The sequence below is a fragment of the Onychomys torridus genome, chromosome 11, assembly GCF_903995425.1.
Source record: "Onychomys torridus chromosome 11, mOncTor1.1, whole genome shotgun sequence".
In the NCBI taxonomy this organism is placed as follows: domain Eukaryota; kingdom Metazoa; phylum Chordata; class Mammalia; order Rodentia; family Cricetidae; genus Onychomys; species Onychomys torridus.
In genome coordinates this window covers 31,867,372-31,881,362 of record NC_050453.1, presented here as the reverse complement: position 1 = coordinate 31,881,362, position 13,991 = coordinate 31,867,372, and the positions used below count along the sequence as shown (strand labels likewise).

At 44.4% G+C, this 13,991-nt stretch overlaps 1 protein-coding gene across 1 annotated transcript; it reads left to right on the top strand.

Annotated features, from left to right (window-relative positions):
• Positions 1-2,718: 2,718 nt before the first annotated feature.
• Myoc (myocilin) lies at positions 2,719-13,706 on the top strand. Its single transcript, XM_036202996.1, has 3 exons — positions 2,719-3,367; positions 11,171-11,296; positions 12,691-13,706. Exons 1-3 carry the CDS (start codon positions 2,767-2,769, stop codon positions 13,473-13,475), a joined length of 1,512 nt encoding a protein of 503 aa, XP_036058889.1. The 5' UTR covers positions 2,719-2,766; the 3' UTR covers positions 13,476-13,706.
• The last annotated feature ends 285 nt before the right edge of the window (positions 13,707-13,991 follow it).

Below are 13,991 nucleotides of genomic sequence, written 5' to 3'. Positions count from 1 at the left end.
CCATAAAGAAAACAAAGAACAAGTGGCTGTCTGTGCCTGGTACTCACAAGCAGGGCTGGAATGAGTAGAAATGCCAAGGACTATTGTCCATTTCACCCCGACTAGGACTCACACAGCCGGATGAGGCCTGAGATGCTATAGACCAGCCTGCAGCTCACAGGTGATGAAGAAGGATAGATTGTGAGGGAGAGGGACAGAGATTTAACACAGGGCAAGGAGAACTGACTGCCAAGGTCTGGGGAAGTGTGGATGGTGGGCCACAAGCTGTGCTGTGTGGAAGGAAACCCGACAGAAGTCAGGAGCCCTACTCTAGTGTTATTCCTTTAGAAGCAAAGCAGTCGTGCGTACTTACATTTTTCTTTCCCAGAATTCTTTTCTGCTATGCAGCTGGCAGGACAAGAATCATCTAAGTCCTTTCAGAAGAAAGACATTTAAGAGTAAAGCAAACAGACTTGAACGTCATTCCTGCTGACTATATGATTTTTTTTTTTAACTCATTTTCAGTGATTCTGACTTACGAAGTGAGAATGGCACTGTTGTTTAGTCAGCTAAACAGGAAGCCGTTCATCAGTGTCTCAGGCTCAGGTTTAACGTTAGAGGTCCTGAACAATAACAGCTTAGCGAGGAGGGAGATGGCTCAGTTGGTAAAAGGCTTGCTAGTGCTCACCAGCACTGATGTCAAAAGCCAGGAATATACCAGCAATCCCAGCCCTGGCGAGGCAGAGGAGTACTGGCGCTTGCTTGGCCAGCCAATCAAACCAAATCAGTGAACCCCAGGCTCAATGAGAGACTCTGTCTCAAAAACTAAAGGGCGGAGCGATAGAAGACAAGACCTGGCCACCAACCTCTGGCCTCCACATGCACACCGATACACGTGCATGTGCACCCACTCAGATGAACACATCTATACCCACACCCATACCCACACAAGAGCATATGTTGAGCAACATGTGCTTGTTCAGTCTTCAGGTGATTCTGCTAGGGGACATCAGAAATATTTGTTACACGAATATTGAAGATGCTGTTAGTACCTGATAACCCCAAATTGCTCAAATGCAAATGTTGTCCTAAGGTACTCATGAGGGGCCAGTGATCTGGCACAGCAGGGGCAAGTGTTTCCTGTGCAAACCAGACAACCTGAGTTCAATCCCCAGATCCCGTGGTGGAAGGAGAAAACCAGCCCCCAAAAGTTGTCCTCTGACCTCCACATGGACAACATGGACCATGTGTGCCCGCACTCACATACCCCCCATATATACACATATCAATCAGTATGCCTTGCATGGACTTCTACAGTACTTGGTACTTGGTACTTGGCACCTCTGCTAGGGTTCTCCCACAAGCCTCTTTTGGGTTTCTTTTGGAGTGTGTGTGTGTGTGTGTGTGTGTGTGTGTATGTGTGTGTGTGTGTATGTGTGTGTGTGTGTATGTGTGTGTATGTGTGTGTGTGTATGTGTGTGTATGTGTGTGTGTGTATGTGTGTGTGTGTATGTGTGTGTGTATGTGTGTGTGTGTATGTGTGTGTATGTGTGTGTGTGTGTATGTGTGTGTGTGTGTATGTATGTGTGTGTGTGTGTGTGTGTGTGTGTGTGTGTGTGTGTTGGTTGTTTATCTTTTTTTTTTTTAGGAGAGGAAGTCTCATTCTATTCCCCAATTGGCCCTGAACTCCTTTTCAGACTTAAACAATCTTCCTACCTCAGCCTTCATAGTAGCTGGCTCTCTTTGAAAAGCAGGTATTATTAGATTTCAGCCTATGAATTTGAATTGGTAAATAAATTACATCTTTATTTTCACAACCTTCTCACTTAGTTATTTTATCTAATCACAGATGCATCCATAAACCTAAAGTTATACTAACAATAACCTATATTTTGATTCCTACATTACAGTTGATAGGGCTTTCTTGAAATATTGTATATACTCAAAAGTACTTTGAAATCAGACCTTATATTAAATATGTTATACAGCACATACTTCAAGTGTTGAAATATTTTCCATATTTGTAAACTTAGCGCCCTGTGTTTGATTCCTTATATTTTATACATTGGAAAGCATCTTTCAGAGATGGTTGCACAGGTCTCCCCAGTAGGCTTTTTGGGGAGCACACCCATCATAAAACCTGGTCCAGAGCTCTGGCACAGACGCCTGAGACAAGAGGCTATTGTTAGGGATTGTTTCTAAGGATGTCCACATATGTGTCCTAAACCTAGGATGGGGGAAGAATCCTGCTCTCAGCTCCTCTGGAGGAGCCTAGAGCCTGTGGGCACTGACCTCTTCTTCAGGCTCTCCTTTGTCTCTGCCTCTGCTGTAAGTCATGTCTTCTCCGGGACATCTGTTCCCCCAGTTCCTTACACGGTGACTGGTCCAGGGTGGGGTCCCCAATGAGCATGAACTCACTTACATCTCTGTTTAAACAAGCACACAAGCTACTCCTGTCAGATGAGGTGGGCATATGTGCAAACAGGGTAGAAATTTAAGGGGTATAATTGGAGTTTGGGGTCCATTTAGTGGGACTTGTAAAAAATAAATTCAAAATAAACTTTATTTCCTAAGAATCTTGTTGGCAGTGAGAGTGCAACGCCCCCTGCCCCCCCCCCTCCGTGGCTGGCCCAACCCAGCTTCACGTGGTCACCTTTCCCTCCCTCCAGGGCTGGCTCCCCAGAACATATAAACCTCTTTGGACCTCAGGCTTGAGCCTGCAGGACCACCCATCCGGATACCTTGCAGCAGAGCTTTCCAGAAGAAACTCACCCAGCCTCCACATCAATGTCCATCTGTGTGTGCCGTTGCAGCTGTGGTCCCAAGATGCCAGCTCTCCAGCTGTTGTTTCTGGCCTGCCTGGTGTGGGGACTGGGAGCCAGAACTGCACAATTACAAAAGGCCAATGATCGGAGTGGCCGATGCCAGTACACCTTCACTGTGGCTAGCCCTGTTGAACCCAGCTGCCCCGGGGAGGACCAGGCCATGTCAGCCATCCAAGACCTTCGAAGAGACAGCAGCGCCCAACATGCAGACCTAGAGTCCACCAAAGCCCGGCTCAGCTCCCTGGAGAGTCTCCTCCACCAGATGACCTTGGGCCAGGATGCTGGGACCCAGGAGGCCCGGGAGGGGCTACAGGGCCAGCTAGGTCTCCTGAGGAGGGAACGGGACCAGCTGAAGATCCAAAGCCAGGATCTGGAGGTGGCCTATAACAATCTCCTACAAGACAAGTCAGCTCTAGAAGAAGAGAAGCGGCAGCTGGAAAAAGAGAATGAAGACCTGGCCAGGAGGCTGGAAGGCAGCAGCCAAGAGGTAGCAAGGCTGAGGAGGGGCCAGTGTCCCTCAACCCAACGCTCCTCTCAGGACATGTTGCCAGGCTCCAGGGAAGGTAAGAATGCAGGGTGGAGGGGCTGCCCAACCCAGACAGTGGCATGTATCCTGGTGACCGGTTACAGGGCTCCCGGGCTTCTCTCTGTGTTTTGTCTTTTCTCTCCGAAACAGCAGATCCAGCACACAAGAGCTACATTCAGGTGAGCAAAGCAAACACTTCTGCATGTTTCTAGCAAGTTGGCTCCTTGTTTAGGTCAGTGGGATCTGAGTTCTTGTGTCCATTCATGACAGAGTCATCACTGCCTACAGCCAGATGAGAAATGCAAGGCCAGGTGAGGGCATGCGATGAATAATCAGTAGAAAATGGCCGGCTGTCCCCTTTGGATAATTCTTTTTCAGAATTGTTTTCTTCTCAGAAATTATTATTCTTACCAAAATGGCCTTTATTTATGAAATGCCAAATGATCTGTGCAGTGAAAACTGGTGTTAATTTATTATTATCATTATAATTATTTTTTTTAGATAGGGTTTTCTGTGCAGTCCCATCTGTCCTAAAAACTCATTCTGTAAACTAGGCTGGCCTCGAACTCAGAGCTCTGCCCGCTTCTGCCTCATGAGTGCTAGGATTAAAAAAAGGTGTACTTCACTATGCCTGGTGTTATTTTGTTTTTAAATCTCCTACCTTGGTAAATAAAGAGGAAACAATTTCTCTATCAGGTCCCTTGGTGTGGGGCTTTGGAAATTTTGCCTTTTGTGCTGAATCAAAGGCCCCTGGACGGCTCTGAAGTGGCCCTTCTTACAGAGGGGCTTTTCCATTTGTCGGTTCTGGCTCTTGCCTGGAGATGGGTCTTTGGGTGGATTAAGAGATGGGCACATTATTCTTGGGGTTGGGGATTTAGCTTAGTGGTAGAGTGCTTGCCTAGCAAGCACAAGGCCCTGGGTTCGATCCTCAGCTCTGGCAAAAAAACAAACAAAAAAACAAAGAGATGGGCACATTATTCTTGATGGCTAGAAAGCAGTATTTTGTTTTCTAAGTATTTTCTTTGTCAATTTTTAATGAATGTTTTGTTCCTAAACAGTCACTTATTTCATGAGGAAACAAATTCAGATGTGGGACAATTAGTCTTGACCCCTCAAAGGCGTTAATGTCAAGAAATAATGAAAATGAGGAGAAAATAAAGAAATCTAGTAGACCTGGGAACCAAATATGTGGACATCCTGAATCAGCTCCTACATAGACAGGGGACAGTTACAGGTGGGGTAGAGATGGGGTGATTGGGGAACTTTGACATGGAGTAATTATTGGGGAGGCCACTATATTAACATCCCATTTCTCAGGTAATATCGCAGTCATGAGGGACACTATTCTAAGCATGTGCCGAAGCGCTTAGAGCTGAGCTGTAGGATCTATGCAATGCACTCCCTGAGAGCCAGAGGAAGAGAGGCCACAGCTGAGGAGTAACTTGGATCCAAGTAAATGGTATATGGGGAGTACAGCATGCTACCATCTTCTCAGGGTTGACAATCTCCAGAATAGCACGATGGGAAAAACATTTTCTAAAAGATCCTCATTTGAAAGGTGAGATCTGCATGGATGCGAGGCTCAAAAACTCGAGTCCCTGCTAAGCTTGGCAGGGGACAAGCTATTTCGTTCTCAGCATGCTTGGTTCTTATCCGGAACACGGCAAAGATTTCACACCGTAATCATTGATGTGGGATCCAAATGAATGACTTTAATAGGGATGTTTTTTCCTGTTATTGAAGTTTAAGTTAGCACACAAATCCCTGGGCTTCCATGGTCTTTTTAATATATACTATTATACTTTGTTGAAAATCTAACTACCTCCCCAACTACTGCCCTCCCTGATGTCTGCCTCCCCAGACAGTGCCCACTTCTGCATTTACGGCATGTGCAGTCCGTCACACCCTCTCTTCCTCCCGTTAATGATTATAAGGTTAAATATTTACATTCAAATTGGAAGACATCCAACTCCGAATTTGACAGTGGAGGAGAGTGAGGTCCTAAGGAGCTAAGGGGCCAAGAGTCACACAGCTGCCCTGTGGCGACAAAGACTTCAACTGGGCTCTGAGAGGGTAGATGGAGAAGTATTGTCACTAAGAGTTCTACGCAGGTTTCAGACTTGAATGAAGTTACACTCTCAACAACAACAACAACAACAACAAAACTATGCAAGTGATTCAAGGAATGAAAAGTTGAAAATGGAAAGAAGGGAGCCTCATCAAATTGTTTACTACATGGAGAACAGAAGTTCAGCCCCAGGGGACACTTCTTCCCGGATGTGACAGTCCCTCATCTATGATAAATAGGATGTCAGGCTGGTTCTCATAGAACAACATAGTCAGAGAAGCTTGGGCAGGGACCTGACATACGGTCCTAGCAAGTGATACCTCTTTTTTTTTTTCTTTTAAAGATTTATTTATTTATTATGTATACAGAAGAGGGCACCAGATCTCATTACAAATGGTTGTAAGCCACCATGTGGTTGCTGGGAATTGAACTCAGGACCTCTGGAAGAGCAGTCAGTGCTCTTAACCTCAGAGCTATCTCTCCAGCCCATAAATAGATTTCTTTGTCTTTTCTTTTTTCTTTTTTTTTTCTTTTTTTTCTTTTTTCTAGCCAGGGTTTCTCTGTGCAGCTTTGGGCCTTTCCTGGAACTCACTTGGTAGCCCAGGCTGGCCTCGAACTCATAGAGATCCACCTGGCTCTGCCTCCCGAGTACTGGGATTAAAGGTCTGCACCACCACTGCCACGGTGCAAGTGATACCTCTTAAGAGTCAGGTTGCCATAGTAACTGCTGGGGAAAGGTGAGCAGGAAGGGGTTGAGCATCAAAGGTGTTCAGCAGGACCTTGGGTTATCATGTTGAGCAGGGGTAAGAGGAGGAAGCAGCCTGGGTGGGCCATGCCTGACAGAGTGGCCACCCAGGCAAAGGGTTGTAATTGCAATGTTCATCTCTACTTGAGTTCCACCACTGTGTGCAAATGTCACCCAGCCATTAAGAACCTCTGGCCATCCTGACCCTAACGTCCCTGTAGCGCACACTGGATCTAAGGACAGCACCCAGGACGACTGAGACACCGGCTGCTCACTAACTTTCAACTTTCCTGAAGTCTTATGTCCATCTGGAAATAGCATGGCATTCTTTTAACCTATTCTCTGCATTTAAATAATACTGTCTTTTTCACAGTAATATAAAATATTTACAAAAATCTTTACAATGCCATTTGCATTTTCATACAAATTAGTTAATAATGGGCTGAGTTCCTAGGTCCAGCTCCCCTAGAGTATGAGGTTAAGGACAGAGTAGGTGGATAGTCTCAAAACATTTTAATGATAGAAGGACTGAACCTTAGCAATACCACTAAGAACAAAAATAAACAAAAATAAACACAAGGCTCGAAAGCTTCAAACATCTGATACAATACAGATATTATTCTCCTGATCATTTGTTCTCCTTCTATATTCAAAATGAAATGTTAGTAACTTTAAACATTCCAGAAAAATCAGAGTTTAGACACTTCCTTATTTGGGATTATTTTATTTATGGTTCCTATATAATCCTCAAAAATAACCTGATATATTTGTACAGCTAACAGTACTGAGGCTCAGGAGGTTGACTCATTTGCCCAAAGCCCCATAGCTGGGCCAAGGCAGAACTGAAGGAAACTACAACATCTGGCTCAGCCCAGGTCCTTTTGCACAGAGTTTCCAAGCCTTCAGCAGACATGCCAGATGGCTCTCCCCAGGGGAATCCCAAGGCTGCCAGAAGCTCCTGGCTGGGATGACTACAAGGTCACCAGGAGGTTCCTAATCCAACCACTGCACCTGCCAACTGGAAATGAGCCAAGTGGCCTCTGGAAGCCTTTCCCTGATAGTCTGTTACTACAGCTCTTGTTTACTACAAGGAAAGTATATGAGGCATGGTTCCTCGTAAAGAGAAGGGAAGGCAGGAAGAGAGACAACAGAGCTGAGGTCTCCTGTTCCCAACCGTGGGACTAGGGTAGAACAGAATTCTGTACTCCTGTGCCTCTCTGGCAGAAGATCTGGTGGGTAACTATTCTATGTGGGGGGCCTGACCTCTGCCCCAGGTTGGAGTCACTGGTCAAGAATTCAGTGGCTCTCCTGAAGTCACCAGCCACTGTCTGAGCCCAATAAGGATGCAAAAGCCACATAGCACATTAAGCCAGGGAGGTTTAACAGAGCGAATTATCTTTTTCTTCTATTGAAAATAGATTTTTTTCATACAATATATTCTTATTATGGTTTTCCTTCCATTTATTCCTTCCAGTTCTTCCCTACATCCCCTCTCATCCAGATCCACACCCTTTCTGTCTCTCCTTAGAAAACAAACAGACATTTAAGGTATAATAATAAAATATAAAACAAAATCAAGCCAGGATAGGACAAAACAAATACACAGAAGGAGAACAGCCCAAGAAAACCATTCAGGAGTCCCATAAAAATACATAATTGCAAGCCATAATATATATGCAAAACCCATAGGGTTAAAAAAACAAACAAACAAACAAACAACCATGATGTGACATCTTGAGACAAGGAAACTCCAAAGATGTCAGTGAGTTAATCTTCTGTTGGGCATATGGCCTACCCTTAACAGTAATTTGTGTCCTCAGTGAGAAACTGAGTTTTGGAGAAAACTAATCTTTTATTTGCAAGTGGTTATCAATTAGAGATTGCTCCTGGGTTAGGAATGGGCATGTGTCCACTTCTCAGTTCCAGGGCACTATCTGGTACAGATCCATGCAAGCCCTGTGCATGCTGTCTCAGACTCTATGTGAGTTCATGTATGTGTCAATCTTGTTGAATTAAAGGGACTTGTTTCTTGCTGTTCTCCATCCCCTCTGGCTCTTACATCCTTTCTGCTGCTTCTTTTCAGGGTTTCTGAGCCCGGAGAGGAGGAATTTGATAGAGACATTCCCTTTAGGGCTGAGTAGTCCAAGGTCTTTCACTCTCTAGTAAGGGCTAGCTGTGGGTCTCTGTATTTGTTCCCATCTGCTATTGGAGGAAGCTTCTCTGATGATGGCTGAGCGAGACACTGCTCTAAGAGTATAGTGTTAAATTTGAAAAATAGCCCGGCAGTGGCCTTGGCAAGTGGAGCCAAGGGGAACAGCGGAAAGTTATTCACACCAGGCAGACAGTGATCACATAGAGGATTTTATTGGATAGAAGGGAGCAGAGAAGAGAAGAGAAAGAAAAGAAGAGAAAAAGAGATGGAAAGGGGGAGAGAGGAGGTGCAGACTTGACCTTCTGGGGATAGAGAAAGTGGGCGGGGCCCACCCTTTATGAGGGGACACAGCACATGTACAGAGAGGTCATGCAGCAATGAATGCATGATGTTGTCAGGATCCTGAGCAGGCCAGGGTACCGCCTGTGCACTGGCCATGTCCCCACAGGGCAGGTCTGAATGCTAACATGCAGCAGAATGTTAAGAGTCAGTCATATTATTGCTATGTCCCTTTTGTATTTTGTATTTGGTTTCACCTTAGGTCCCTGTCCTATCTCATCTTGGGTTCTTGATCACTCAAGCAGTGGAAGACACGTGTTCATCTCATGGAATGGGCCTTAAATAAAATCAGACATGGGTTGGTTACTCCCACAAGCTTTGTGCTACTATTGCCCTAGCATATCTTTCAGGCAGGACACCATTGTAGATCAAAGGGTTGGTAGCTGGCTAGTGTTCATCTTTCCCTTTGGTAGCAAACAGAGTACCTTTTGGTACCAAGAACACTAGCCAGTAGAGGTGAAGGCTCTAGGTAGGTAACTGCTCAACTTCTCTGTGTTCAATGAGTTATATAAGTATTATTTTTAGCAATAGGACCTTACCATCATTTTGTGGAGAGAAACCTATAGTCTTTGCAACAGCCTCAGTTACTTGGAGGTTCCCATGTAACCCATTCCCAGTAGTGAAGCTTCATTTAGTAGATGTCTGTTTGGGGCTCTGTCTCTCCTGCTATTTAATGATTTCATTTAGATAACCTTTATATATGCATATAAGTTAGGAAGCTATTGGGTGTTCTGTGTTGTGTGAGACAATCAAAGAAAGAGTCACTCCAAGGTGAATTTTAGGCCCTCTGTGGCAGCAGGAAGGTCCAGCTTCTGATGGATTGAACCTCAAACAGCCATTCAAAAGCATACTTATTGATGGTTACCCAAAGTTGGTTTTGGGGAATACAAGCTCCTCATACCAAAATACCTGATTTAATGGTTTCAATGAAGGAAAGCATCATACCCATCACTTCAGTCCTAATTGCGTACTGTTTGCAGTACCCCAAAATTAAAGAGCTCCAGGTGTGCCAGGACCATCTTGTGACTAAAGTCATACAAAGGCTGTAAAGCTGCTTCATACAGCATACCTAGCTGCTGCCACCAATACCTCGAGTTCCATTAAGGTTGGCTGGATCATATGGTCCAAGAGGTAGAACAGCCTAGATACAGCGAACTCTGTTAGCCTACAGCAGGAAGCTTCTGAAACTTTGGAGGCACCATGAGTAGGTTTTTTTTAAACTATGGGAAAAGCTATCAAGAGCTAACTACACACACACACACACACACACACACACACACACTCACTTTTTTGGTGTCTGTGTCAATAATTCAGCTATTTTTAGGAAAGCCATCTATGAAAATACCTAGCCTTAGTCTTTTCTTTCCATTTTATTTTCTCTGATGCCAAAGAGGACATCTCATTTTCTTCTTTCTGAGTCAGGTGTGCACAGTTTTCTTAATATACACCTTGCTCTCAGTAAGTCACCAAATGGGAAATCAACCTACTGTCAAATAGAAAATAATTTTCATCAGGTGCAAACAGTAAGGAACCTGACACTAGGAAAAGGTGGCTCACAATGACCTTCATGTGGTAGCCACTTCCCTTTTCTAGGAATTCCTAGAGGAAACTTGAACCTGTCATCCTTATGCAAATTGATCTCAGAAAGGTACATGCAAAGCTTAATGTGTTACTGACAATTACCTACATATTTCAAAATATCTACAAAAGGTTGTGAATGTTCCCAACACAGAGAAATAATGAATATTAATTTTTTAAAGATTTATTTATTTATTATGTATTCAGTATTCTGTCTGCATGTATGCCTGCAGGCCAGAAGAGGGTGCCAGATCTCATTACAGATGGTTGTGAATCACCATGTGGTTACTGGGAACTGAACTCAGGACCTCTGGAAGAACAGCCAGTGCTCTTAACTCCTGAGCCATCTCTCCAGTCCAAAATGATTATTATTGATGGATATGCAATTATTGTGAGCTGATCACTAATCAATGTGTACATATATGGAAACATCATCCTACCCATCAATATACAAAATTATGTTAAGTGAAAATAAAAGTATAGTTAAAAACCAAAAGTTGATCTAGTCTTACAAGTATTCTTACACATATAACAAGTAAAGCCCCTTAAGTTGCAGTGAATATTTAGTTGTTGAAATTCAAACATTTAAGAGAATCCTAGTAACAGACTGTCTTTGAATTCCTGAAACCATACTTTACAAGCAATCAATCTCCCTAGTGGAGAGTTATATAAATTTATATAAATCACATAAAACTCTTATTGTATTTTATAATTGCTTTTTAATTATGCACATTTTCAAATAGTCATAAAAGCAAAGAGAAAAGTGAACCCCAGTGAAGACATCACCCCAGTTCCAATCAGTGATGTGGTTCTATCATGTTGCATTTTCCTTTACCTGGCCCCCAAAGCAAATATCAAATATCAAGTATTCAGGAGCATAGCAAGTGTTACCCCCCCCCAAGTCCATTCTTGTGCTCTTTCTTTGCTGACTACCACTTGTCTCTTTCTTCGAATACAGTCTCTCAGTGGAATTTGGACACGGTGGCCTTCCAGGAACTGAAGTCAGAGTTAACTGAGGTTCCTGCTTCTCAGATACTGAAAGAGAGTCCATCTGGCCAGCCCAGGAACAAAGAGGGAAACAACGGTATGAAGTTAGATCTCTCCCCTTCTGAGCCCACCTGGCCATTGTGTGTCTTGTTCTGTGTTCAGTTTGGGTAGAACAACTGTTCACCTAGGGGACAAGACAGGTAACTTTCCTAGAAGCAGAGCTGGGGAGAGGGAGGTAGAACCCTCTCTGTTGCCTTGTCTAGAAGGGTGTACAGGAAGTCAACCTTTCCCCCACAAGCCCTATATCCTCCCACTTCCCACCCTTGGAGGGGCAGGTATATACCATGCATCATCTTAGCATTTCTGTTATTAAAGGTATTTTTCTGACCTTTGTCCATCAAGGAAAAGTACATTTGTCCCTCTCTAAGTGTTCCATGAAATACAGACTGTGTTATTAACAATCCCTGCTAGCACTGAAGGGTATGGAAGGGTGTCCTGAAGCATTTCAAGTGTGATCCCCCGAGGGAAAAGCATCACTATTTGCTTTTTGTGAGGAAACTCAAGGTACCCATGAAAGAAGAGAGATTTATCTTGAATTCACTAAACTGAAATTCTCATCTATTTATTAGATTAAAAAAAATCGGGGTTGGGGATTTAGCTCAGTGGTAGAGTGCTTGCCTAGTAAGTGCAAGGCCCTGGGTTCAGTCCTCAGCTCCATTAAAAAAATTTTTTTAAAAAAAATCACACTTTGTTTTTATGATATTTTAAATGGATGCATTAAATATGTACCCCTCAAGTTAGGCTTGAAAAACTTTGTCATATAGAGATTATACTTACAATGAACTGATTTCTTGTTTAAATAAAATAAACTCAACTTGAAAATCATGAAGATCAAAGTAATAAACACCCACAAACCCCTGTCAAGCTCAAGGAGAGAATTACAAACACAGTCAGAACTCAATACAGCCTTTTCCCTTACAGAGTGCAAGCAAGATTCATCTCCCTGACTCATAAGATGACATTTGCTATGTATTTCTCTAGACCCAGCACCTGGGCATGTCTAATCACATCTATATTGACAACCTCACTACCCCAAACCTTTAGCTTCCTTCATAAATGGGAAAGCCAGGGGATTGGAGACATGACTCAGCAGTCAAGAGCACTGGCAGCTCTTCCAGACGACCTTGGTTCAATTCCCAGTGCCCACCTGAAAGCTCACAACTGTCTGTAACTCCAGTTCCAGGGAACCTGACACCCTCACACAGATTCATGCAGGCAAAACACCAACACACAGTAAATAAAATGAACAAGAAAGCCAAGGCTTACAGAGCTAAGCACCTCACTTGGTCACATGGTAAGTGGGTGGAAGGACTCAGATGTCCATCCACTCTGTCCCCATCTCCCCTGCTCTGCTCCCACAATCCTGCTCTCTGTGTTTGAAAGACTTATAGATACTAGATAAATGGCTTTTTTTTTTTTTTAATTCATCAGGATGTGGAGTGCTAGTCTGGGTAGGAGAGCCTGTCACTCTGAGGACGGCTGAGACAATCACTGGCAAGTATGGAGTATGGATGAGAGACCCTAAGCCCACCCACCCCTACACCCAGGAGACCACATGGAGGATCGACACTGTCGGCACAGGCATCCGCCAGGTGTATGAGTATAGTCTGATAAGCCAGTTCGAGCAGGGCTACCCTTCAAAGGTTCATGTGCTACCCCGGCCCCTGGAAAGCACGGGTGCTGTGGTGTATGCGGGCAGCCTCTATTTCCAGGGGGCTGAGTCCAGAACTGTGCTCAGGTATGAACTGAACACTGAATCAGTGAAGGCCGAGAAGGAAATTCCTGGGGCTGGCTACCATGGACAGTTCCCATACGCTTGGGGGGGCTACACAGACATCGACTTAGCTGTGGATGAGAGCGGCCTCTGGGTCATCTACAGCACAGAGGAAGCCAAAGGAGCCATAGTCCTCTCCAAATTGAACCCAGAGAACCTGGAACTCGAGCGTACCTGGGAGACCAACATCCGCAAGCAGTCCGTGGCCAATGCCTTCATTATCTGTGGCACCTTGTACACAGTCAGCAGCTACTCCTCAGCCCATGCAATGGTCAACTTTGCCTATGACACTGGCACTGGAATCAGCAAGACCCTGACCATTCCATTCAAGAACCGCTACAAGTACAGCAGCATGATTGACTACAACCCCCTGGAGAGGAAGCTCTTTGCCTGGGACAACTTCAACATGGTCGCCTACGATATCAAGCTCTCTGAGATGTGAGGATCCCGAATCCCTACCTGCAAAGGCAGAGGAAGGTGAAGTGGGGGGCTCCTGGGTAAAGCAGCCGCAGAGAGAGCCAGCCAGCTGCACAGAGCTTTTCTCTGCTTTTCAAGCTTTCATTCATCCAGGTCAATATATAGAGTCACCATCTGATTAGACAGAGACGCAGCCTAGGGACCTGGACAGTTGCGTGTGCTATGTTCTCTTCTGTCAGCTTTTGAAAAGGTGTTCATCTTTAAAAGTTCATAGCTTGCAGCAATCTGGAGCAAAATCTATAAGCATGGCTGTTTCTTCATGAAGCCATTGTCCTTGTAAGCTGCATGGTTATCCTAAGCTTTGAGAAGCAGCAGCATCTCTAAAGGGGGACCACTGAGTTGGGTAGTATTTAACCCTTTGCCCTGTGAAATAAAGTTATCTTACACAATGTTACTGTCCTTGAGATCTGTAGAAATCTTTGCTTGAAGGCACATGTTCCAGTCTTCAGACAATGCCTCTGGGTAGGAAGTTATGACTGTA